At 42.0% G+C, this 26,026-nt stretch overlaps 1 protein-coding gene across 1 annotated transcript in view; it reads left to right on the top strand.

Annotated features, from left to right (window-relative positions):
* WIF1 (WNT inhibitory factor 1) overlaps window positions 1-22,283 on the top strand; it is a gene marked incomplete at its 5' end in the record, with an annotated part of 37,060 nt that extends 14,777 nt beyond the window's left edge. Inside the window, 8 exons of the mRNA XM_084206332.1 lie at window positions 2,557-2,665; window positions 8,392-8,532; window positions 11,645-11,740; window positions 13,323-13,418; window positions 14,738-14,833; window positions 18,641-18,736; window positions 19,353-19,448; window positions 21,664-22,283. Coding sequence (XP_084062458.1) covers window positions 2,557-2,665; window positions 8,392-8,532; window positions 11,645-11,740; window positions 13,323-13,418; window positions 14,738-14,833; window positions 18,641-18,736; window positions 19,353-19,448; window positions 21,664-21,785 — 852 coding nt within the window. The 3' untranslated portion in view covers window positions 21,786-22,283. The remainder of the gene's footprint in view (window positions 1-2,556; window positions 2,666-8,391; window positions 8,533-11,644; window positions 11,741-13,322; window positions 13,419-14,737; window positions 14,834-18,640; window positions 18,737-19,352; window positions 19,449-21,663) is intronic.
* Window positions 22,284-26,026: the final 3,743 nt, after the last annotated feature.

Here is a 26,026-nt window from a genome sequence, read left to right as displayed (position 1 = left end):
CTTCTCTGTGCAGCCTCTGTAGACTGGGATTTTTGTATGTAGCTTTAATGTCAAAGTTTAACCAACTGAATCCAGCACACACGATTTGCAAACATACTCTGCAGCACATGACTTTGAAGTTATGCTAGCTGAATCTACCAGAGGTGTTTCAGCTCTTAGATACTATCATTTCAAGACGTTCAGTTTCTGTCAACTCAGCAGATGCACAAACTTTTGCAGAGAAATGGTGAGAGCAGTTATCTCTCCGCAGTGCAATGTGTGGCTTTTCCTCTGAGCAGCCTGTTGCTTGTGTTGTGCAATGTCTCTCCCCTTCTTTTGGAAGTGCCATCAGAGCGTACTCCTGCCTCAGGCACTAACCGCTGCTACACCTCTGCCCTGCTTAGAGGAATTACTTCCTTCAGCAGCAGTGAGTGTTGTGGCTCATGCAGCAATGGGTCCCTTTTTCAACGGGGAACTTGCTTCTTGTCTTTGTCCTTAGGCGCTAGAAAATTGGCTCTAGAAAATGAGATTCCAGTCTTTTTCCTACAAACTGAGAATCTGGCTCACAAGCTGACCTTCTACAACAGTGTGTCTGGAATGGAAATAGGGGAGTGGAGCTATTTGGACTAGTTACCAGTTGTTGTTTACTAGAATAGTAAGAACATAATGTTTTAATATCCCAGGTCATAACTCATTATGACCTGGTTTAGATACGACCAAACATCAAAGCTAACCAATGAGAAACAGACAGTGGAGCCTTGACTCACTCACTGCACTATTCTATAGATGTGTGGAGACATACAATTATTTTTCTGAACTAAAGTTTTATTTGAAAACAAAAATGTTCACAATCTGACTTTATGGCTTTTTTTTCATATTTTGGCATGGTATATTGTATTGGAAAAAAAAAAGGTTTTAATTAAAAGCAGCATTTTGAACATTACCCCAGACTTCATTTTTCATCTCTTGTTTTACTGTTTCTCTCCATGTCCTGTCTCCCTCACACATTTACTCCATGTGTTTAACCCCTACTTAAAACCTTTCATTGTTTCCTGCCCTATTGTTTTGCAAGTCCTCTGTGCCTACACAACACCCTCTGAAGATTACCCATGTAGAGTGTAGCCCCTCATGCCATTTCCTCTCTGTTATGGGATCTCCTTACTGTCCCTACAGACCAAGTGAATGTGCTGCCAGGGCTGATCAGGAATTTCATAACAACCATTCTACCCAGGTCATGAGTGCTTTTCTGGTGTCATCGGTCCTTCTTGTGCTAGGGAGCCAGGATATTACAGGAGAAAAAGGACCTTGTTCTGGCTAAGGACATGGACAGACATCTTATAGACATAGACAAGCTATCATTTATCAGCCCAAATTTTGGCTTTAATCTCTCTTTGCTGCACTGTTTTATCTAAAAGGTAGACAAGAACAGTACCATCTACTGTCATTGAGCAGATGAAAACACATATTTGCTTATGCCCATGCTAAGCTCTCAAGCACTTACCTGAGACCAGCAGACAGAATTATCTGTAATCCCTTGTACACTTCATGGCAAAGGAGAAGCCACAATTGAACATAAAAGTTTCATTTCAGCTGGCTCTGCACACCTGCAGTTGTGCTGCTGACAGTAGTGGAAGCCTCTGGTGACCGGCTAAGTGCATACATATCAGGTGTATGCGGTGAGTACAGCCACGCTGCAGACACATGATGGCACCTGGCATCAAATGTGAAGAAACCTTGGACAGATGGCCCAACAGACAGGCCAGGCTCCTGTGGACAAAAGTACCAGAACCTGCAATCTGTGCCACAATGCAGGTGCTTATTGGGAGTAGGATTAAGGTAGTGGAAAGCAGTTTTTAAATCACGCCGACACTTTCTAGGGATCGCCGAAACAAATAATTGGTGTTGCAGTTAATGAGTGACATGAAGCCAGCTTGGTAGGAGAGCTCTCAGCTCCACCCTTGGAAAAATGTAATGGAGTAGGGTTGAACAAGGCAGTGTCAGAGCTGTAAACAAGATATGGGTCCTGTTGTGGTGTCCCAGCAGCGTGGCTACTCACTGCCTGGCCCTGTTTGCCCGAGGCAATGCGCTGTGCAGGTCAACCGAGAGCAAGCCTGGGTATCTCATGCCACACTTGTATGTGCCTGTGCCCTTTAAACTGCACTCGTGGTACAGGCAGGTCACCCAGGCTCACCAGTCAGTTCCAGGAGGATTCTGCCCAAAAAACAGCTTTAAGAATGAGCTTAGTGTTCAGATATTTTTGTTGTCTGCCAGATGAACAGTGTGGGTTGTATAAAACATCTTCTTTGTATAACATTTCTCCACTCTATGCAAGCCATTTTCCTTGCTGATATGCTGCATGCTGATTACTGTGTATGGTCACTCACAATCTATGAAAATAAGAGGAAATTGTCTGAAAATTATGTTTAGATGAAGAAGCGCTCAGGGAAATTATAGAAACTAACCCAGTGAATGGCATCATGAAAAGTGTAGTTGTTCTGCTATAGTTTATGTGCTCAATAGTTTGCTTCTGTGAATATAATTAAAAGAAATATAGATTTTTCATTTATTTTGTCGTAGGCCGAGTACTACTATGAATTCCTGTCTTTGCACTCTTTGGATAAAGGCATAATGGCTGATCCAACTATAAATATCCCCCTGCTTGGAACAGTTCCTCATAAAGCATCAGGTTTGTACTGTTGATATTATAAGTTTTGTTTCTGTAAAATACAGCCAGTAAAGTCTAAGTATTTCATTATGAATTGTAGTTCTGAAATTTATTGCCTAAAGCGATGCTTGCCACAGTGCTTGGCACTGAACAGTTTGTAATTGCCTTGCCTAAGTACAGCAGCATATTTTGTCTGAGTCAAGACACATGAAGCTTTTATGTGTGGATAAATCAGCAGAAACTTGTGCAAAATTGTTGCATAAAATTCACGAATGCTGTCACTTAGTTGTACAACTTTTAGAAAACAAATTTTTTGATCACTACCGGAAAAGTTATCAAATTATTCTGTTTCTTAGAATTTGCAGTTTGTGGATGTTCTGCTTTCATTTGGAGTCATCAGGCATTCAGCTCAAAGACACAAGTTCTAGTTTATTATAATTTGTCATTTATCCCTTAGTTGTGCATTCTTAATCTTTCACTGGAATTTACAGCCCCACAGCAGAGGCTGAGCCCAAGCCAATGCAAAAGCTCTAGAAATACCATGGTGTGTAGTGAGCTGATTTGAGTAAAAGAGCTTTCCATGAAAGATTATTGAATCCAGTTCGCTCTAAAGTGGATGAATAACAGTTTATGTGGTCTGTTTCAGGTTCATACATGGTAGCCTCTAGTAGCAAGGCACAAATGTATATCTTGATGACAGCAGCGTCTTAGTGATGTTTCCTAAATTGCCTTAGACAACCTATGGGATAAATGTAGGAAAGAAATGAGTAATAAAACAGGAGGATTGGACTGCAAATGAAGCACTGATATACAAGTTTTCATCTCTGATGAGTCTTTATTCCTTCTCTCTTTTTCAGTGGATAATTTCTGAAAGTTTGGGTATTATATTCTCCATTTTCAGCTTGTGGTAGATCGGCACTGAAGTAATGTTTCAATACAGCTTTTTGCCATGACACCTGGAATTTAGCATGAATGATTGGTCTTTCCATTCAGTGCAGATCGAAGGAGTGGTATTGAAAATAGATTTGAGCGAAAGATGGTATGATATTTGTACCACAACTGCTGAAATTGAATTGGTTCCAAGCCCAATGAATGTCAAATAAAGATACTTAAAAGCAACCTAAAAGTCATAGAGGCCAAGTTCTTGTTAAGCATTATTTCCATCTCCATATAAAGCAGGTGAGATATGTGGAAAGCACTCTCTGCTGCACTCAGCATTCTCTAATATAACCTAGTTTCTCCCTTAATTTTTAACTGTCTAGAAAGGGTAGACCAAAATGACTCCTTTCTGACTGTATTTAGGAAAACTAAAAGTGCAGGGAGGCCAGAGATGAGAGCTCACAGCTGCAGCAGGAGGCCTGTTAACCATCGTGATGGGAGATCTTATTAAAGTCAAAAGGATTTATCCTGTTGGCAGCACTAGTACCTCAGTTCCAGGACTAAGAGGGGCTTGTCCATGCTGTTCCCTTACATGGATCATGTGCAGGGCACCACTGCACTGGGTGTATATATAAGCAGTATTTAAGTCCTGTTTGGTGTTCCAGTGCTCAGTACCCACACAGTATTTGAAGCATGTACACTGTTAATTGTGAGCCACTACTGTGATGGTGGGTTTTTATGCTCCCTGTTAGCTGGCCAAAATTAACTAAGTACTTCTAAGTAAATGCATGCTACCAAGGTAGTGATTGTTTGCTATTTTGTAGTTATTGCTATAATATACATGTTGGAAAAACAGAGTTGACAAATCTAGTCTGGTTTGCCTGGGTCTACTGCATTTCCAACGAATTTTTCTATACATACAGATGCCATAAGAAATTCAACCACAAGCTTCTATTTAGTACCAAATCAACAATTACGGTGTTTTTTTAAAAAGTGTTTTACTCCAAAGAAAATTAATTGCCCTTACAGACAATTAGGAGAAATAAAAGGAGAGAAACCACTATAGTAAACATGAGCATGGGAAACAAGAATGAGGATTAACAGATATCTTATTCAGAGGTTATTGAACCCAGTGGTTTTATAAAAATCAGTGGACTCTTGAAACTTCTCTGAGGATATTTGTCTCCAAATAAGGCATATGAACAGCTTTGTTGCTGTAGGGCCTCTGTAGCCTGTATTTGTCTTATGGCCAATGGTGGCCATAAGACCTGTAGAAGAGCAAAAGGAGGACAAGCACATGTGATACTTCCATTTACCCTCTCAGCTTTTACTACCTTCAGCTCGATTTCCTGTGTCTTAAGTGATTTTTCTACTTTGTAAGCCCACATGGGTTACAGATCTCACTTTCTAGTACTTCTCCAGGCTGTCCTGGAGTCCATATCATCTCCTGTTATCTCCAATCACTTTGGCAAGGAGTTCACTGCCATCCATTGCATGAAGATCCCCCTCCTGTTGTTTCAAGTCTGGCTGCAACAGCTTCATCTGATGGGTTCTGGTCCTTGCACTGGTAGAAGCAATAGTCAATCTATCCTGCTCATCGTATCCATGATTTTGTACACATCTATTATGTATCCCCGGATTTTTTTTCTCTTTGCCGGACTTTGAAGAGTCCCACCCTACTCAATTGCTTCTCATTGGATGCAGCCTTGTCCTTCTCTTAGCTTTCTCTAATTCAAGATATGCTGAGATGAGGTACCAAATTCTCCTTGGATTTAAGTGAGATTTAAATCACCTAGGTTCCTTAGACTTTTCTGAAAACCCATTCCCAAGTCCCAGAATTGGTAGCTGATTCAGTGCTCACAACATGATATTGTTACACCTAAACACATGGTAAGATGTTGAGAAGGCTGCAGATGCTTTTCAGTGGGAGCTTAAAGAGCTCAGACTGCTCAGCTTGTGCAAAAGAAGAAATCTGGGAGGAGTGTGGATACCTGCCCAGTGAGAAGCAGCTGGCTGCTCGTTTCTGGCTGCAGGGAAAAGCCTATGAAGGTCCAGTGAGGTTAGCAAGTCCAAAACAAAGTGAGTCATTTTTGTGGCAGTGATTAACATCTTGAACCCCACACTCAGAGAGGTAAACACAGCTATAGCTCTGTGCCCAGAAGCAATGGAGTGGCCTGTGACTGAGAAAGAGCTGACCCCCTGAGTGTCCTGAGCTGTCCCTGTCTGATCCTGCTGTCCCTGTCTGAACCAGGCAGTGCAGTGCTGGTGCAGGCTGGTGTGACCAGGCTGTGGCACAGTGTCTCATGCAGCCCCCAGTCCACCAGCCTTCTCTCCCTCAACACTGATGGTGTTGAGACATTAAAATGTAGGTGCTGAGCATCCAAACGTGCTGAAAACCTCTCCAAGCTCAGCAGCAGAAATCAGTGGCTTCTCTGAGTGCAACAACATCTCTGCTCTGCCTGCCATCCTGGTAGAGAGTGACAGTGGGCTGCAGGACTGTGTATGGGCTCCCACTCCTCTCCAGACCTTTCCTGCCTGCTCCTGCTGAGATTGTTCATTCAGAGATGTCCCCTAAGGAGTCCCACTGGAGACTTTTAAAGGGGGTTTTTGTTGTTGGCCTTGGCACATTTGCTTAGTGGGTAACACAATTGCTTGCAAACTTGAAAGGCTTGCAGACATCCAGGAGTTACTCTCAGCCTGCTTCTCCTGAAGACAATTTAGAGAACCTCAGTTCCTTAAGCAGAGGGAAAAGGCATGACCTCCCAGACAAAAGGTATAAAACCTGCATCCTCTGCATCCTAGGAGAGCATTCTAATTACTACCTAAAATTAAATTCAGCTGAAGTCACTAGGTTTCCTCAGGTTGCTTTTCAAATTTGTTAAACTTTCCTTGTTCCTATTAGAGCCATTTGCTCTGCAGCCCTGGATACAAGTGCTCCAGAGGATACAGAAATATAGATGTGCAGGAGAGGCTGTTTTCTGGCCTGGTGGTGGGAGGATGGTTAACAGAAAGAAGTCCATATCTGTGATTCCCTCTCCTTGTTTCTTGCCAGTGGTGGACAAATGTGGACTGCATCCTGAATTAGGGAAGAGGGACCAGAGCTGAGGTTTGCCCTACTGTGGCCCTGCTCAGCACTGTGATAGGCCACGGGAGCTCATGGCCGTGTTTTTGATGCAAGGGACTTCCCTCCTGCTTTGGTTTGACTGTGGTGCTGTTGGTGGGTGCTTAGCATTATTCAAACAGGCATAAAAATGCAACAATTCAGGAAAAGCTTAGGGGCTTTCTTTCAACTCTGAACCACCACAAAGTTCAGCCAGGATCCCGGTGGTTTTTGCTGACAGGAGGGTCCTTAAATGCATATCTGCGTGCCTAGCTGTTCACACACACAAGGAGTCCAAAGATTCCAGAGTGGGCAGTGCTGGAATAAAAGGTTTATGATCTGTGGCCTTGGACTCTAGGGATGCATTGCTGGGTTTTTCCCTAGGCATTTAAACCACAGCCAGATCTCAGGGGAGTTCAGGGGTTGCTACCAACTCAATGAAATCTAGATGCTGTCATTAACAGTCTGCCACATCTTCCTCCCCACTGGAATTTGTTCAACTAAAACACATCCTAATCCAAGCACTGAATTCCTGCACTTATGCTATAAGAAGGTTACTGCAGCATTTAAAATGTCTTTTTTAAATAATCAACTGTGTTTCCTTCTTGCCACCTGCTTACATGGTTTTGGTCTTTGCAAAGGTTGGTGCAAAAGCCCTTCAACTATGTAATTACTTTAGAATGAGAACTGCAAGGCACCTTTCTGTTTGTAGGACTTACCAGAGACAGAATGTGTTTCAGCAATAAATTATTATGTATTTTACCAAGGCACAAAATAACAAAAATAGCCGAATTATGGCTTGCAAAATTTTTATAAGCAGCAACCTAAAACAACCTAAATGTAGGGGGTTTAGCTCTGTATTTTATTAGGAAATCTCAGACCAGCTTCAGAAGAAGAGAATAAACAATTTCTATTAGTTGGATTTGACTTATCAGGCAGCAAAGAAGAGGCAATTTTGAAGAAAAGAGCTAAAATCATTTCATCTGAAGATTATTTAAGATCACTTGTGACAATCACAACAGAGAATTCCATAGTTCTGAGGTATTGGGCTTACTTCATCAGTAAAATACTCCAGATTTACTGGCCTTAATTAGATGCCTAAACTCTTTGTATTTCAAAAGTGTTTGAATACTTTTCCTGGGAAAGCAATGCCCAAATGTCACTACGCTGAGCTAGTTCTGTCAGAGTGAGGTGTTTATACCTTCTTTTTAAAAACTGCACTCATACTTATCAAGGGTACCATTTGTCAGCACTTTATGGAGTAAGTTTTGGTTAGACCAGTATCTTATTTAGGTAATAATTACAATATCCAAAGCAGAAAAACTTACCTAAAGTAACTTTTCCCCTAAATATATGTTTTTACAGAAGTCATATGACAGCATGGAAAATTTAGACTCAGAAGTGAGAAGTCCAACTCAGAAAATAAAAAGTAGGCTTCCAGCTTGCTTTGATATATCCTTAGATACCTCCACACAAGTAATTTCCTCATCTGCAAGAAAAGCATGGTTGTGTTAGGATCACTGTCTGCACTATAGACTCTTGGGCTTGTTTCAGCAAATGAGCACAAGCTCTTCTCCTGTCCTGCTTTACTTTTAACCCTAGAACCACCTCTGAATAAAGGGATCTGTCTCACATTGTTTCATCAATGGCATTCCTCCAAAGCTTAGATACATCTATAATTTTATTTTTTTTAGTATTGCAATGTATACTTTTGTATGTATGTATGTGCATGTAAATATAAGTGTTATTGGCATTATTATCCTTTTAGTTGTTCAGGTTGGATTTCCTTGCCTTGGAAAACAAGATGGGGTCGCTGCATTTGAAGTGAACGTGATCATAATGAACTCAGAAGGCAATATTATTCTCCAGACCCCTCAGAACGCCATCTTCTTTAAAACCTGTCAGCAAGGTAACACTGAAGAAAACACGCTGGAATGCTGTTGGACCAGGTCACCTGGCTCTCTTATGTTTCATTTAGGATAAGAGCTAGAGAGGATGGAAGTAAAGCAGTCACACAATGTGAACCAGTCATGGTGAATTCCAGGCTTTCTGGTTCTGTGTGCATTTGCTGATCATATACTACATGTTCACTGAGCCTTTTCTGACAGAACACCCTTAGCAGACTGGGTTGGAGACATTTCTTCCTCCTGCTGCTCACTGCTCATCACATTGACATCAGTAGGATGTTAATTAGGGACATTGATAGAGATGTATCATATGAAAAGCCCCTATTAGCAAACAAGTCAAGGTGCTTGGAGGAGAGCTAGTTCTGTGAAGCAGGCTGAGCTCAATGTTTCCAGAAATGGCACATCTGGAGAACTGACCTTTTGGGAACTTTAGTGGGGACACTGGTATCAATTAATGCTGTCAGTGCCTCAGTTCCAGCTTGGTGTTGTTAGTTCCCAAAATCTCAAATTGCGCAGCCAAACTGAATACAAAAATCTTGACTCAGAAAACCTCTGCAAAACTTGGCTTTATCTTCTCTGTAGCCCAGGTGCAGCCTCTTGGCTTTTGATACAGGTAAAATTATGGAAGTTGGTGTTCAGTACTTCCAGTTATCAAGCAGTAAGCGCACAGAGGACACGCTGGTAGGAGAAAAGCCATGAAGTTTTTGCAGTGATTGCTTGGAAAGGAGAGCACTTGTTCAATCAACTGATCTATGAACCATATGCACTATGTAATAAGACTTTCTGAATTAATTTGATACACCACAAACTATAATTATCACTTTAAGGCTATGGAAATGAGGCTATGGAAATTAAAAAATCAGTGTCCAAGATAAGATAATTATCCCATATCATGTGCAATTGTATCAAATTAACCCATGGCAGGGCTGATGTACAAAGAACAAGAGTTTTTTTCTTCCCCTATTAAATCTTCGTTCACAGTCCCACATTTTCTTCTCTGCACTTTTTTCTCTGAGATAATTGGCTGTAGTGTGGTTTCAAAGAGTGAGCAGTGGGAGCAAGAGCTGTTTATTCTTTGAAACATCACTATGCCCAAATAGCAAAGCTGCTTGTCCCCTTTGAAGCCTTGCTGCTGCCAATTAGCCCAGGGAAAGTGGAGGAAGGGGAGAAGAAGTGGGCAGAGAAACAGGAAGAAAAATGGAGGCTTTAAATACACAAAAACAATCACATCTCATGTATGAAGCGGTGTGCCTGGCATAAACACAGCATAAAACTTTTCCTCTTTTTTATTTTCAGTTCAGCTCAAAGATACTGAACTTAATGAACTTTGGAAATAGCATTGGGGTATTCTAATAGGGAGAGCAGAGTTACAGGTCTGTATTTTGGGAAAGAGTGGCTTAAAGAGGAAGGGCTCCAAACTCAGTTTAGTCATAGCAGTCATCCAAGTTATAATTTCTATGTTATTATTTGTTGTTACCATTTTTATATGAGCTGTAATATCCAATTAGCAGTATTGCATCATATGACCTCTCAGGAAACCTGGGGTTGATTATTGTCCCAGTTCTTTGTTCATGGAGCCAACTGAGAGACACAAGAAAGATTTCCCAAACTTTAGAGACATGCAGAGGAGGAGCTTTCTCACATCATCTCTTCCAGCCCATACTGGAATAACTTCCATTCCTGCCCTGTGTCTAGTAAGGTGGAAACAGCAGTGTTTTAGGACAGATGCTGAGAAGGATAAGAAAGTCTTTAGTGGTTGGTGTTAGAGTATGTGTGAGTTTCCCTCCTCTGAAAGATATCATAATGGTGAAGAGCTCCTGTCAGGGCCCTAGTCATTGTTTCCAGTTATTCTTGGCCATACAAAAAGGCCCCAGCAGAGGAAGTGAGGGGAGCAAGGGAGAAATTTTGTGGATAAGAGAGGATTTGACCACCATGGCTAACAGGTGGTCACGAAGAAAATATATATGTTTTCCTATTTTTCTGCTTGAAATGGTATGTATTTAAGCATGCATTTTTTTTGTAATGAATAGCAGCTCTGCATTTGAGTACAAAGAGAGAAGCATTTCCAGAAAAACTCCTAGAATACAGTGTTAGAGCACAGTAGGACCAAAAGTCCTTTACTACAATTACTATGGCTGCAAACGGCTTTACTTTTAAGGCATATCATTTTACCTCAGAGGTTTTGAACCTTCTCACTTGGAATGTCACACAACAGAGCATCAGGATGAGGAGGTTGTGCCTACCACCAATCCCTACTGATGCTGAGTTTTTCTAATGTGAATAGGCAGTCTCTGCTGCCTGCCTTATTCTCTGTGAGGGATCTGGGAAGGCATTTTTGAGTAATTGTTTTTCTACCCAGCAGCCCTTTTTGATGGTGTTCTGTAGGGCTTGATTTAGTTTGCCTTCTGTTTTGATGGACTCTGGTGTTTTGAGGATAGTGGTAGCACCCAGAAGTATCTCTCATCCTTGTATAATCCTGCCAGTGTTGCCAAACACTTTTACGTATTTGATCAATAATGGAGATACGAATGAGAGCTGACCACGATGCAGAGCTGTTGTGCAGGAGTGCTTTCATCTTCCTTCCTGGCCTTCTTCCACGTAGCCTTGATGCTCACTCTTTCATGTGAACACAGATTTCATCATTGTCACCTCAGTAGTAACAGATGTGGTAATTAATGCAATGCAAGTTGCAGTGAAGCCTACTTCAGGCTGCAGAAATCGAAACTGGTCCTGCACACTAAGGGTAGGTCTAACCAGCCATGCGAGTTCTGCGCCAAGCTGCCTGCTCATTTCCACACAGAAAATAAAGTACTGGATTGAGCAGAGCATCCACATTGCTCATGCACTTATAGAGCAGCAGAGAAATAAAAATGCAGAGTCCACCAAAAAGTGCATCAGCCATGTGAACATGTGGTGGAACATCTATTTGTAGACTACAAATAGAGAAACCAATTTATGTTGAAGAAATCTTAGCTGAATTTCCATTTCTTCAGTGTTTGCCTGCCAGCAAATATTGTAACTCTTGTGTCACAGAAGTATATTAATCCTGCTGAGATCTGGCTGGCAGCTGAAGTATATAACATTTTATTAAGATTGTTATTCTATTTTATGAAGCGGAATGTCCAGGAGGATGCAGAAATGGAGGGGTTTGCAACGAAAGACACGTCTGTGAATGTCCTGATGGATTTTACGGGCCTCATTGTGAGAAAGGTAATTTAATAAAAAATGTCAACTCTCTACCACAATCTCAGGAAAACTGTATCTCCTGCACTGTAGGCTCTCCTAAATTAAGAATGGCCTATTCTGAAGATTTTGTATATTTTGAGTTCAAATATGTAAGAGAATTGTTATTATCATCTATGGTCTAGTGGAAATACAAATTTCTTACATGAAAAATATTTTCTCTATCACGAATTACTTTTAACAAAAACTGATGCAATAGTTAAGTGATCCCTAATCTCAGGGAATCCATCTGGCGAGAAGATTAAATAAAATTCTTCTGCTAATGAGGACTAGCTGTGAAACAAAGCACAGGGCTTTAGTTGCTCAGCATTTGTTTATTTGCAGATAAGATCAGATTTGTAAGCAGGCTGAAAACAAAACTGGGAAGATGAAGGGAAGATTCTCTTTCTCTTCCATGAGTGGATAATTGCCCAAAACAACATTTCCAGGAGGGAAGAACCAGGAAATTGGTGTGACTTGGCAAAGAAACTAGATCTTCTTCCTATCCCTCCCTTCCTTTTCCCAGCGGCAGTCCCTCCCTAGGGCGACCGGAGACGCCCATCCCCATGGGCATCCTACTCCAATACAATCATTCACTCCCAGATACTCTGCCTACATCAAAAATATTAAATACAAAGGATCAAGGACTGATCTCTGGCCTGGAGAGCAACTGGCACAGCTTACATTCATATGTTTAATAAACTCTTACCTCCCAAGAAACCCATTACAAACTCACTCCTGGGAGGAGCTCGTGGTCACTACTCATCCCAGGACCGCGGCCAGGAGGATTTGCTGGTCAGCTGGGACAAAGCTGAGCCACCAACAATTTCACATGATGATTTCACAGGCCATTTGGCCCCGGGCCTGGGTGCTGTTTAACTCACCAGCATGGACCCAACCTCACTGCTTGTACCAATTGTGGGTAACCACAAAGTGAAGCATTGCCCCCTAACACGCCTCCCTGAAGAGCCTTTTGTGTTAGTCACAAGGCAGAGAGGTCTTGGAAGAGCACAGGGGCTCCAGAGGAGATTCACTGGGAGCATGCAGGACCATTTGGCTGTGCAGCAGCCTGTCCTAGCCAAAATTAGGTAGCCATGCTTATGCTCAGGTATGCAGGAGTAGGGAAGGTTCATTGTAAAGCCTGGCTGGGAACCCCACTGAATTACTGGCCCCTCTGAGATGGTCCTGCCTGTACAGCTGAGGAAGCAGAATACAGTTGTAGAGAGCACTTGTCTGGGGGATTTTAAATATCCAGAGTGTGTAGGTGCTTTGCTCTCCCCTGTCTGGTATTAAACTGTACAAGAGGCAATTTCTGCGTACGTATGGAGTCAGATTTGAACTTCAATTAGCCTACAATTTTTAGTAGCACTATACAGAAGTTGCCAGATACAAACCAAAGATATAATAGATTTAACCCCTTACCAGAGGCACTTTGCAAAGATGACTTAGAACAATAAGCAGAAGGAAAAGTAGCTTAAGGAGTCAATGTGCCATGTATTTAAATACCAGGAGGGTACTGACATTTGGACATTGCCACCAGCAATGCTTTTGTGCTTTTCCCACTCCTCAGCACTGTGTGTTCCTCGCTGCATGAACGGCGGGCTCTGCATCACCCCTGGCCTCTGCATCTGCCCCCCGGGGTTCTACGGCATCAATTGCGACAAAGGTAAACGCCCACCACAGCCCGGGCTCTGCCCGCCACAGCCTCTCTTCACTCACCTCTGCAGCTTCCCTCTAGGACTGCATTTTGGAAAGTCAGATAAGTCTTTAAAATATTGTGGTTCTTAAAATAGATGCTGCAGCACAGCCTGGCAGCTGCTAGAAGAATATAGGAAATTGCAGGTATCCATACACCCCAGCTCTGTGAAGGGGTGTTGGGATAATCACTTCAGTTGATCCACTGAAAACTGTGGATGTAAACCACAAAAATCGCTTCTATTTCTGGGGTGAGAAAAAAAATTACGAAAAAAAACCGCCCCTATTTGAGCTCTAGTTTCCTGTAGTAAAATTAATTTTACTAATTATTTGGTACATTAATGTGCCGCATCAGGACACATGAAAAAATATGCAAGCTATTCATTTTTTTTGTTGCTGCATTGGGACTCATGAAGGGTAAAAACTGAACCAGTTGTTCAGAAGAGTAATTGGGAACAGTCTAAGCTACCATGTAGAAAGAACCAAGTAATTTCCTGCAGAAATGTAACTGAGCTGCTCATGGCAGAATGTCGAGCTCCATTTGTCATTGCAGGTCTATATGAAGTAAAGACTGAATGCAAAAGGTCCTAGAGGCCTTTTCAGCAAAATAGTGGGAACCTTCCTATTACTTTACACAAACTGTAAGTGTCAATGCCCTCATGTCTTCTGTCTAGTCTTTGAACAGACTTTCACCACATTTAGAAAATGCTTCAAATGTGCACTTTAATTAAATGCTCCTGATGTCTTGAAGGATTAATGTGAATCCCAGCTGTTTGGTGAAAAGTCACATCTAACACAATGTAAGTTATTTGGCAGCTGAAAGTCGAAGCATTTGCATCTATGTCACCACACAGAAAAACTCACAGAGGTTTCTTTTCAGTCAAAATATTACCTAAGAGCTGTAGTGAAGTGTCCTGAAGTAGAAGTAGCTTCCAGTCCTAGGCTGTGCTCCTTTCATCAGACACTGGCAGTTTCAACAGCAATAGTGCCTTAATCCTTCAGTGAGCTTCATGTGTGAGGGTTGATAAAGATGTAGCACAGTCTGTCCTCAGAGAGCTCACTGCTGTATTGTTCACTTCTCTCATTCTATATTGCTTTGTGTGTGTGCCCGTGTAAAGCATTATGTAGGAATAACTGCATTTCAGTCTTTGTAAACCAGATGAAAAGAGGTTAATTCTGCTTTTACAACCTACTCAATGTTTATTTATGATGAACAGCAGAGAATATTAAGTCCAAATTGGTTCTGGTTCATATTAATGCCTTAGATCATTCCTCTTTTATTTGTTTCAGCAAACTGCACAACAACCTGTTTCAATGGAGGGACGTGTTTCTATCTGGGAAAATGCATTTGTCCTTCAGGCTACGAGGGAGACCAATGTGAAATTAGTGAGTAGCATCTCTGTGTGCTTGCTTTCATTTACAGCTTCTTCTACTGTCAGTGCCTGAATGGTAACATGAGCTGCCTCTGCTGGCGCAGAGCAAGGGTCTCACACAGCAGTTTGGGACCCTCAGAGTCAGATGCCACATGCCTCCAAATGAGTTTCCTGCTCTGAAGTTTGATTCATTGCTGGACCATCTCACCCCCTGCCCTGTTCTGTTTTCACTAGTAACCAGGCTTGGTAATAATCCTCCAGCCATAAGTATGCAAGCAATGCCCTGTGGCAGACAGATGTGCTGCCATGCCAAGCCTGTGGGGTGCATTTCCAAACATTGTGGCAAATCACACATGGGCACAGCAGATTAAGTTTGAGCTGTCACCTCTGCAAGGGCTACTGTAATTTGGGAATGAAAAGATTTGGGGCAACAGGAGAACTGAACTGTAAGAACTGAGGGCTTTCATGTAGCATGTAAAGTTACATTCACAAGGTAACTTGGGGATGTACAGCCAGACCTCATTCTTCCTGGACTTACAACTTCTAACAGGGCACTGTGCAGGAAAGCTTTCCCTGCTGTAAATAATCCCACCAATATTCCCCAGCACCTTCACAGGAGCATGGAGAGCAGTATTTCGCCTAGGATATGTAAATGCTGATTTTTTTAATATACATCGGTAGAAACAAGCCCTCCTCACAATTAGGAAATTTTTATCACTTTGAAAACACATGGAAATAAACACTTAACTAGCTATCAGCCAATATACAACAGCAAGTGAATTACTATGCAAAGAATGTACACAGACACAGCAAGACTTACATTTTGCTCAGTCTTTATGTGTAGATTAACAATAGGTGTATGTAAGTGTTTCACCATGTCTCTGTGCATTACAAGGCATTTTGCAACTCCTTTTTACAGCATTAAAAATTCAGGGAAAAAGAAGCAGCAACGCCTTTTTGTTTTTAAGTAAATAAAGATTGCCCATTGATATAAATTCAGATCATATACCACAAGAACAGCATGGGTTTTCAGTGGATTTACCTTTGCTTACGTCAAGTTTAAATTTGACTATTTGGCAGAGCCCCATTTCTTTCTCCAGTCCCCAAAAAGTCAACATTGTTGACATTTCTCAGATGAAAATTAAAGTTTGATTCAGAGAGAAGCATGTGTTTTATGTTTGGTGGCGGTTTTTTTGAGGAGAATTCTTAGAACTCTTATTGCAGCATGTATAATTAAGGGCAGTCCATTTAATTGATCTGTCTGAGGAGCTCAAGCTCATATTTGTCTGCTGCTTGGGATAAGTGCAACTGTTTTGACTTCCTGAAAAGGCTGACCTGTGAAACTCAAATTAAATTAATTAAAATACAGTAAACTAGCTTCTGTACAAAAGAAAAAAGAACAAATTCAGATTGTGATATGCTGAGACCTAAACTGGGACAATGTCAATGAGCGCAAGGAAAGCTGTTCACATACTCTGGCTCTTGTGAAGCCAAGACTGCAATTGTCAGACTGTGATTGACAGCTGTCATCACCCCTGGGCACTGCCCCAGCACAGCAGTGGAAGATTGCAAGAAATCTAGACATGGCTTAGGAACACCAGAGCAGAAACACAACTCAGTCCATTTTCTTAGATCCAGGGCCAGCTACATTCAATCATGGGATTCTTAAAATAATGAGGGAGAAAAACCTTTCAACAGGCAGAAAGCCATCTTCTGAAAATGGCAAGATTTTGTTTGGTTGGGTTTTTTTTAGAATTGGGTATAGGTTTTCAGTGCTTGTGTAATAATTGAATCCCTCTGTAAGACTCCTGGGAAGTGTACTGAACTACAAAACTAACGAGCATTCAAAGTCTTCCAGGTTTTTTTCTAATTAGTGTTTCACTTTGAATCCAGAGTTTTATTTTGCTTTGGATTCCTCTCCTACTTGTCACCAGCTGTTTTGTTGCTTTTTCCATTTCTTAGTCAATAACAGAGAGAGTTATTACTCTTTCCCACATTCTGTGACAATATCTTAGTCCAAAGTTAATTGAGCTGTGCTGAGCCAAATGCTTGCCTGTTGTAACTTGATGGAAGTTGGTGTCATGTCTCTTGACCCATATCCTTCAGATTTACTTAAAGAACTAGGAAAGTTCATTGATTTCTTTAGCATTGCTCTTCCCAATTGTTAATTACTTGGGATGCAAATGTTTGTAAATTAGAATGCCTAAAATTTCCCTCCCCAAAGGCTCCTGCAGAGGAATTGTGCTTTTACAGAAACTCTCCTCAGCACAGTGTGTTCCATCAGCTGCCTATGAAACTTCTTTCAGGGTTATTAAAATAATTATGTAGAATAGGAGTGAGTGTTTCCTTTATATTGACAATATTCCTGTATATCACAAAGGTCTGCAGGGGTTGAGGGCTAAGCAGGTGCTGTGTGTGATGTTGAACTCCCAAGAGGACCATCTGTGATCATGAAATGAGGTTTTCAGCACAGCAAGCTAGTGTTGATGCTTAAATTATGATGTGCAGGTCTCAGTTAATACATTTCTTTAAAAAATAAAAAGAAAGTGAAAGGGAAAGCAAGAGGGAAAAAGGGAAGGGGAAAAGAAAAGGAAAGGAATCAGTTTGCTGCCCCAGAGTCCAGTTTTTATTTGCTCACAGATACAGGAAAATATTAGTGTTAAATCTAGGAAGGGTGCCTTTGTTTTCTCCTTTCTGAAGAATCTAGGAAATCTAATTGCATTAGAAAAGATAAAAAATGGTTTTGGACCCCAATGAGAAAAGCTGCACTGGTATATATGGGCACCAAGGTGGCAGGAAAGTGAGGCTGCAGCTCCTGGTGGCTCAAGAGTGCCCAGGAAGTGACAGTGAGCATCCCTCCGCCTGGGAGTGACTGAGTGCATGGGCACTGTGCTTCCCTTCCTAGAGAGGAGTGAAGATTTAATTAGTTGAGAAATGCAGACAAATTCTAACGAGGTATAGGCAGTCTGATGGTGGGACATTGGACGTTAAATTTGAGGAAGGCCCCTGGTGTGTCAAGCCCAGCATGAAAGACAGAAACTGAGCGTGGTTCTGCGCCAGGGGGGCCTCCTCAGTCCCAGGGCCAAACAAGACTTCCTACAACAACACCTGACCCAGCCTATGCCTTTGGCAAAGGCTGCTTGTGAAGGAAAGTCATTTCCAGACCAAGAGCCTGGAAAAATGTCTGCCAGTTGCGATTACTGTTAGCAAAGTTGCTCTGCTCTTTGCAAACAGGAAAGAAGGGCGTGTGTTTTTAATGTGCCCTCGGTTTCTGAGCTGCCATGTGGAACAGTCCTCACTGCACCATTCACAGCACCATGGTGTTCCCAGCCTGTGCTACGAGCTGAAGGGCCCAGCCAATCTATTCACTGTCTGCAAGTAGCAGCCATACCTGTCATTTCCTGAGTTTATTACTGCTCTCAGATGGCACTAGATTTTTTTCTGCCAGGGCCCCTCAGGTTTGGATCCTGCTCTTTGGAAGCACATGGTCTGGGCAGGGCTGCCCTCCCTGTAAAGGGTGAGGAGAGCAGGAGTCAGCACTGACCAGTCATGAGGGGGATGCAGAGGCAGAGTGGCACAAACCTGGGCAAAAGCTGCAAGGTCACACAGGCTTTGGCCATGCCAAATTATTGTCATATTGTCAAAAGGCAAGAACACCTATAAGTTGGAAGCACAGACTTGCAGCAGAGTCTTTCCTGATGGATCCATAGTGCACACTAACACCTGATGAGTTTTTCAGTTCCAAGGCCAGCTTGTCCAACACCTGTCTCCAGTAGGCACAGGGGACTAAGATCATTGTTTCTACATTTTCAATCTCTAGGTAAATGCCATCAACCCTGTCGAAACGGAGGCAAATGTACCGGTAAGAATAAATGCAAGTGCTCCAAAGGCTACCAGGGAGACCTGTGCTCAAAGCGTGAGTACCAAAGCCGCTCCATCAGTCCTTGGGGGAACATTGAGCTCCCTGTGCAGGACCTTTTTCACATAGCATCACTGCTAATTGTTTGTTGTCAAAGGGATTCAAGTTATTTTACTTTCTGGACACACATCATACACCAGACTTAAGGAAATGATGAAACCAGAAACTTTTATTTTACAGAAGTGTCCTCACAGTCTCTTCTGTACTCTTGAGTTCTATAAACCAGCAGTGTGTCAGCTCAGCAGTAGCAGTTTAGTACTAGAGAAATGCTTAATAAAATGTCAATGCTTTGCCATGTTAAAATACAATGAGGACACTTGTGAGTGGGGTGCTGGGGACTACTCTCCTTCTCTGGCTGGTTCTGATGGATGCTCAGCTCTGCTGTACAACCTGATTCTCTTGCCAGGGGCTGAGCCAGACCTTGCAGGTAAAGAGATGGGTGTGGACTGTTTCAGGGCTCTGACTGCGCTCAGGCTGCAAAGGCATAGATTTACTTTGAGAGCCACAGCCTGTGCCAGGACGGCTCATCATGCCAAACATCAGGGAGAGCAGATGTGTGACTGTCTCTGGATGAAATGTTAAGAGACCAGGTGTATGTGTTCACTTTTTACAGCTGTCTGTGAACCCAGCTGTGGCCTGTACGGCACCTGTGTGGAGCCCAACAAATGCCAGTGCAAAGAAGGCTGGCACGGGAGACACTGCAATAAAAGTAAGTGAGAAACAAACCCTGAGAGTCGTATCTGAGGTGTTACACGCCCAGTGCTTTACAGAAATGACTGCCTCAAGAGCCTTTCCAGCATCATTAATGGTACCACACTCCTTTTTCTCTAATCTTTAATCCAAGCAATAAAACAAAGGCTTTCAATTCTCCATAATTTTACCTACTTAAAAACAATTCATAATAATTTGAAAGTGTTTTATCATGACCATGTTTGTATTAGAAATTCCAGAATCTGGTATCAATCAGGGGAGGGCCTTGCCTGTCTCCCAACCATAGTATGGAAGGGATCCAATTCTTTCAATACTCCTCAGTAATGTCAGCTAGCTTTGAAATGCTGGGTAGGTATTTTTAAAAATAAAACTCTGTCAGGTTTTAAAACTGATTGAAACTTAGAAAAAATGTAATGTCCTTTAGAAATTTTGGGGAAAACTTGAAGAATTATGCAAGATCTGTTCTGAGCAACTTCACATTTTAATTTTCCTCTTCCCATCCACGTTCTGCATACAAAATATATTGCCCCAAAACAAAGTTCTTGAAATAAATGTCTTTTTTCCTTTTTGGTCCATTTACCATCTATTGTAGCAACTGATCATTTCACTGGGCTTAAAATGGTACTGTATAATTACTTTAAATACAATAGGATATATCCAGTAAGAACTTCAGATTTAATTTTATGTTTCATGTGCAACAATACTGTAACAGCAGATCTTCAGTATGTGTTTATATACTCTCAAAAGATACTAATGTGTATCACTGTTGGCTACCAATTCACATGTTGTGTGCGTTCTATATGTCAATAATAAAAAAGTAGAAAAATTTTGCAGCTACAAAACCAATCAGCCACAAGGAATGTGAACCTTACGTTGCAGCATCAACTGAATGCTCACTTTTATTAAAACCTGTTGATGCATATGATTTTTGTCACATCAAAATGTATTAGAATAAATACAGTATTTTCATTAAAACTGAGTATTATCCAACTAAAATGGATTTTGCTGTGAAAATTAGGTTTGCTGTGAAAATTGGGAGTCCTCTTTTCTGTTGTTACCTAGCAGATTTAAGTATTCATGCTACTCGCTGAAGGAGAAATACCCTTAACATAAGTTATGGTTAGAAAAAAGATATAAGGAAATGAACCACTACAAAGTACAGTTCTTAAGTTTGGTATGAACTTTTTCTTCCTGTCATATTCTTCCTATAAAGGACTCAGATAGCAAATGAAATCAAATACCTACTTTAGGTGACCATCACCAAAGAAGTAATTACCTGTACAACAAAAAAAAGCTCACGCCAGCCTTGTGATAAGAAGTCAATAGTCTCACATGATTGTAAACTCCAAGTTTTTGCATCCTCCATTATTTGGAGTTTGGGTACAGTCCTGCTGCGTTTAGTACTGCAAAACTCTCTTTGTATTTAGCAAGAAACTGTGAAATGGACATTTGGGCAAAATCCACCCCCATTAATGTGCATGCACTGCAGTTCCCTCTTTTCAACTGAAACCAAACATCACTGGGTCTTGAGAGGAGATTTCTAGTTAACTTGAGAGACTTGCTTCATATTCCATCAAATGAATGGCTCTTTGGTAAAGCTGTTTTCTTAAAAAATATATGGTTAAAAAATTGAACCGAGAACTCAGTTTTTCCAAGTCATTTCCATGAGCTTTAAGTAATGAGATGAGTAAATGAACCTATAAACAATTACAACATAATACTTTGGATTCCATTTTTATTGTTCACTTTCATTTCCCACAACAAAGCAGCTCTAGCAAGCCTGTTTCAGATGGCTTCCCTCCCCCCCAGGTGTTTATGGTCACTGGTGTTCTTTTTCTTTGCATTCAGCCGTAAACCAAAGCCCAGCTCAGGTAGCTGTGCAGATTCTCCCCAGGAGGTTGCTTACGCCCCATTCTAGAGCTGGCAGATCATCATGAGTGTAACCCACCTGGTGTGGGGGTTACAGATGTGAGCCCCAGGCTGAGTGACAGCCTGGCTGTGCTGAGGTCCCTGGGCTCCCTGGCCAGGCCAAGCATCCGTCTGTCCGGCAGGACTGCGTTCGTCCTGAGGGGTAACGGACGCGTGAGCACTTTTGTAAGGCAAATAAAAATCCTTTGTTCAAATGGGTTAGACAGTTTCCATTTGAAATATTAGCTGTGGATTGTGAGCCCACTTCTGTGGATGCTTTTTTCTTGAACTGGATAATTTTCCAGGGTACGGAGCCAGCGGTCTGAGCGCCCTGAGGCCAGCAGGCAGCAAGCACAGGCAGCACACGCCTTCGCCAAAAAGGGCCGAGGAGAAGCATGTCCCACCCGAATCCAATTACATCTGGTGAGCTCCAACATCTGAAATGGTTCGTGTTACACAAAGTTCACAGCCTTCATTAACCTCTCATGGATTGAATGTTACAATGCTGTTCATTACAGTTAAGATTGCCGGCTGGAATTTTATTAGCTTCATTATAAACCACTGAGCTGACACTTACTACTCCTTTTAAGTTTTATAAATACTTCTGTAGCATGATTCTATAGGCTTCTTCTCTCAGTGCTTTGGATGGTGTTTTGTACTACACTTCAGTTACAGCTAAACTTCCCCTTTTTTGGTTATATAGCAAATATTATCCAAAAATTAGGTAACAATATTCAAGCACAAAACTCTGTAGATGCTAACCCTGAATTATTTCAATGATGCAATTTGTCTAAGACAAAAGAAAGGTGCATTTTGCAAATCTTTACAAATTGTGTATTTAGACTTTTCCCTAAGAAAAACAAATACATAAATAAATAAGTTGCCTAATTTAAAAACTGAATAACTCAATTCAATGTTATTTTTGGCTTTACAGTTTTGTGTATTAAAAAGAAACTGCAGTGGTACCATTTAACTGACGTAATATATTGTAAACAAAGTAGAGCTATAATGTATGAAGTTTCTGCATCAGCTTGAAGCAATATAATATATTGTAAACAGAACAGCTCTTATGTAATAAACTTTTTATACTGATTGTTATGTATAAAATAAAGACGCTGCTTTAGTTTTTTGAGTACTGCTCTGTGTGGCCTCCTGCGGTCTCATCGGTGCTGGGTTGGCACCATGGCTTTTCTAAGGCACCCTCATAAAACAGTGGCACTGTGGGGTTGGTCTCTCTCTGTCTGCTTTTAGCCCCACAGCTCTTCAAAATATTTCAGAAGAATGGCTTCTTGTGCCTTGGGGAGAACATGGAAGGCTGCAATGTTTCACTCCCTGTACTTGTCCTCCTTGTACCACGTCCTCCTTTCCGCCAGCACTGCCAGCCAGCCGTGTTGGTGTGCCCAGTTTGTGGCACCTCAGGTGCTCAGAATATTCCTCTGACAGCTTCTGCCCCAGCAGGTGATAGTCCAGCCCTGGCCACGTTCCCTGCTCAAGGGTGATGGTCCCGTGTTGTGTTGTGATCACTCTGTAGAAGGCTTGGGTGCTGCTTCTTGCAACAGTCAAGGGCTATGAGAGTTGTAATTTGACGTGGCCTGGGAGCAGGAAACGTGGTTTCTGTCTGCACTGAAGAACAGTAGATAGCCAATGAATTATTACTGGCCCTCGCCGTAGTGTATTTCTGGCAATCTTATTATTTGGGAGCAAAAATAAAAAAATAAATAACATAAAGTTGAAAGCATTAGAGCTGGGCTTTTCCCTCCACCAAGGCAGAAAGAGGAGATGTGGGCAGGAAAGGTGCTCAGCCTCTGCCCCCAGTCAGTGCTGTCCCAAGGCAGGAAAGGAGCTCAGCCTCTGCCCACAGTCAGCGCTGTCCCAAAAGCACCCTATTCAGATTTTAAAAAATGGAAAAGGGGCAGCCTGAGGAAGAGGAGAAAACACTTTGGTGATGAAAACCTGGGGGGAGCTGTTGATGAAGGAAACATTTTTTGATATTTTTCTTTAAAGTGTTGGAAGGAGGAGATTAATATTAGGTTGAGATTAAATGTGTAGCTGCTCTGTATGTCCAGGGATGCCTCGGGAGCTGTGTACAAACGTGAATGCCACATTTGCATGCTTTTTGTTCTTTCTGTAGCAAAGATTAGGTGGTTTATCACACAATGCAGTAAAAAGCACAGAAAATTCTTACTTAAAATTCCTCAGATATTTTGGCTGAACTTTTTCTGCTCCTGTCAATTTCTTAGAAAGTGATTCCTTAAAAACAGCAAGTGTATTCTTTTGTACAGAGTAAATTTTTTGCTCCTTGCCCTAAAGACACCTATGCTGCTGTTTTGTTTTCAGAGTTTCACCACTGATTTTTGGAAATATCATTAATCACGAGAAGAACATCATCAGAAAGGTTACAAAAGAAAAAAATAGTCCTCAAAGTGCACACTGTACCACATCTCTGTTTCTTGAATAACATCAATTGTCTACACAAAATCTCCACGGCTTTGCAGTCTGAGTGCAAAGTTTCCTGTGTAAGAGACAGTCCTTGATGTCAGAATTTTAAGTTAAAGGTCTACGATAACTGATAATGTTAAAAGAAGACGTGAATTTTCCAGAAAAATTCCAGGTGGAAGTTGGAAGCAATTTTGCCATTTGAAAATAAACTACAGAATTTTTCACATTCTGTCACTGGACAGGACATACATATGAGGAAGAAAAGATGTGCCAGAGATGAAAATTATTTAAAAATAGAAAAAAAATAAAATCAAAATACCGATCCACTACAATAGGTGAGACAGAAACTGCCTTTTCAATGACATTTGGAATGTTTGTAGTCAGCCAGAGCAAGATGCCAAACACTGCACTTGTGAGCAGCAGCTGTAAGGTGATGAAAATGAATAAAACAACATCAAATGTTAAAATCACTATAACTCTACCAAAGAAATCTCAATTTGAGCAACTGACACAATGATAGCTTTACAAAGGGCTTCTAATGGTACTTGCTAATTTGGGTGTCTAATACTGGCATCCTGCAATGTCCAGGTGTGCACAACATTTCAAAGCACAAATGCACAAGGCACACAAAGAGAGCAGAAGCAGACATCCTGAGGGCAAACTGCCTTTTTTGTACTGCTGCCTTTACTGAACTGATGCACATGCTTTGGGGGGCTGGGTTGGTTTTGGGGTTTTTTTTGAAATTTGAGTTTCAGGTTGGCTCTGTCTGTGCTGCTGGATTTCAAACCTATCTCTATCTGTGCCTCTTCACCTGACTGTTGGGCAGCTGGAGAGAATTGTGGCCATTTTTGTTCATGCTGTGCTGGACCTGGCAGCCTGTGTTGGTGCCACCTGCAGAGCAGAGGTACCAGGGAGCAGCAGGGCTCAGCACCACTGCACACACCGCGTGCTGCTCACTGGGGCTTTCTGGCCGGGAGGCAGCACTCCCTGCTGGGACCAGCACACTTTCTCCATGTGGTGGGGCTGAATGCTCCAGCTGTTCTTCTTCAGCTTCAGCTGCATTTCAAGGAATATTAGGGGAAAAAGGTTATACAGAAAAAAATTTCAGAATTGTTCCAGATGACTCACCGCCTGTAAGATTCAAACTCCAAAAGCCAGACTTAAAGCATTGGCCAGACTTTCTGGTATTGATTCAAAAATGTCAGCTTTGTTTCTGCTGGACAGATTTGTTACCTTTCCTTTCCTCTCACTCCTCTACATCACCTGTTCTACCGGGATTGCCTACTGCAGAAAAAATTCCTACTTGCAGATGCTGGCAGGAGATCTGGCAGCAGCAGAGAGGGAGCTGGCTGAAAGAGCCTGGAGTTGTGTCCGGATCCCCCCGGTGCCTGCACAGCCCACAGCATGGCTCTGGGGCAGGGGGAACGTGTGAGTGGGGGTTGAGGCATCACTCAGAGGCATGGCTTCATGGCAGCTCCAGGCCTTGCAGTCATTTCAGCACCAGCCTAGAGGAACTGCATCAGTCAAAAGTGCTCTCATCCATTACAGGGATTAAATCCCACTAAATCCCACAAATCCTGCAGTGTGAATATGACTTTGTGTTCAGTGAGGTGATGAGGTGCTACGATTAGCCAGGGCATAGCCAAACCCTAAAACCCCAACTAACCCAGTGACAGCCCCTCCAGCTCTAAAATGTGCCAGCAAGATTTGCTCACGTAATGCTTTAAACAGAAAAGCAAGGAGTTAAAAAGAGTCTCAAGTGAAATGTGTCCCAGTTGCTGTCTATTTTTTCTTGCTCCTCTCTGGCAGGGTGGCTGCTGAGCCACAGAGCAGTCAGTCCCTCAGTGGCTCCCAGCACCCAGCTGCTGCTGGAGCAGGGCTGGCTGCACACTCCTGGTCCAGCCATGCAAGCTCACCCACACCCAGCAACAGTGCAAAGCTGAACTGAGCACAGAACAAATGGGTTAGGAGGGCAGCAAGGTTTGGAAAAGGCATGCATGCAGATCTGAGAAGATGTATTTCTTATCTTTGTGGCTTTAGGAAGTTCAATTTAAATGAACCCTCACAATTTTAAGTTAAAAAAAGCCCCACTCTCTCTATATATTTTCTTAGAACATCATATTCTATTATCCATATTAGTTACAGAGATTGCATTTTAATCCCTTTCCACACAGCCCATCAGAGCAGCCTCATTGCAGAAATCTTTCCATGGAAATACAAATTTTTTCA

This window comes from Fringilla coelebs, assembly GCF_963513975.1.
Source record: "Fringilla coelebs genome assembly, chromosome: 5".
Taxonomy (NCBI): Eukaryota; Metazoa; Chordata; class Aves; order Passeriformes; family Fringillidae; genus Fringilla; species Fringilla coelebs.
The sequence above is the reverse complement of the archived record's forward strand: the minus strand, read 5'-3'. Positions and strand labels throughout refer to the sequence as shown.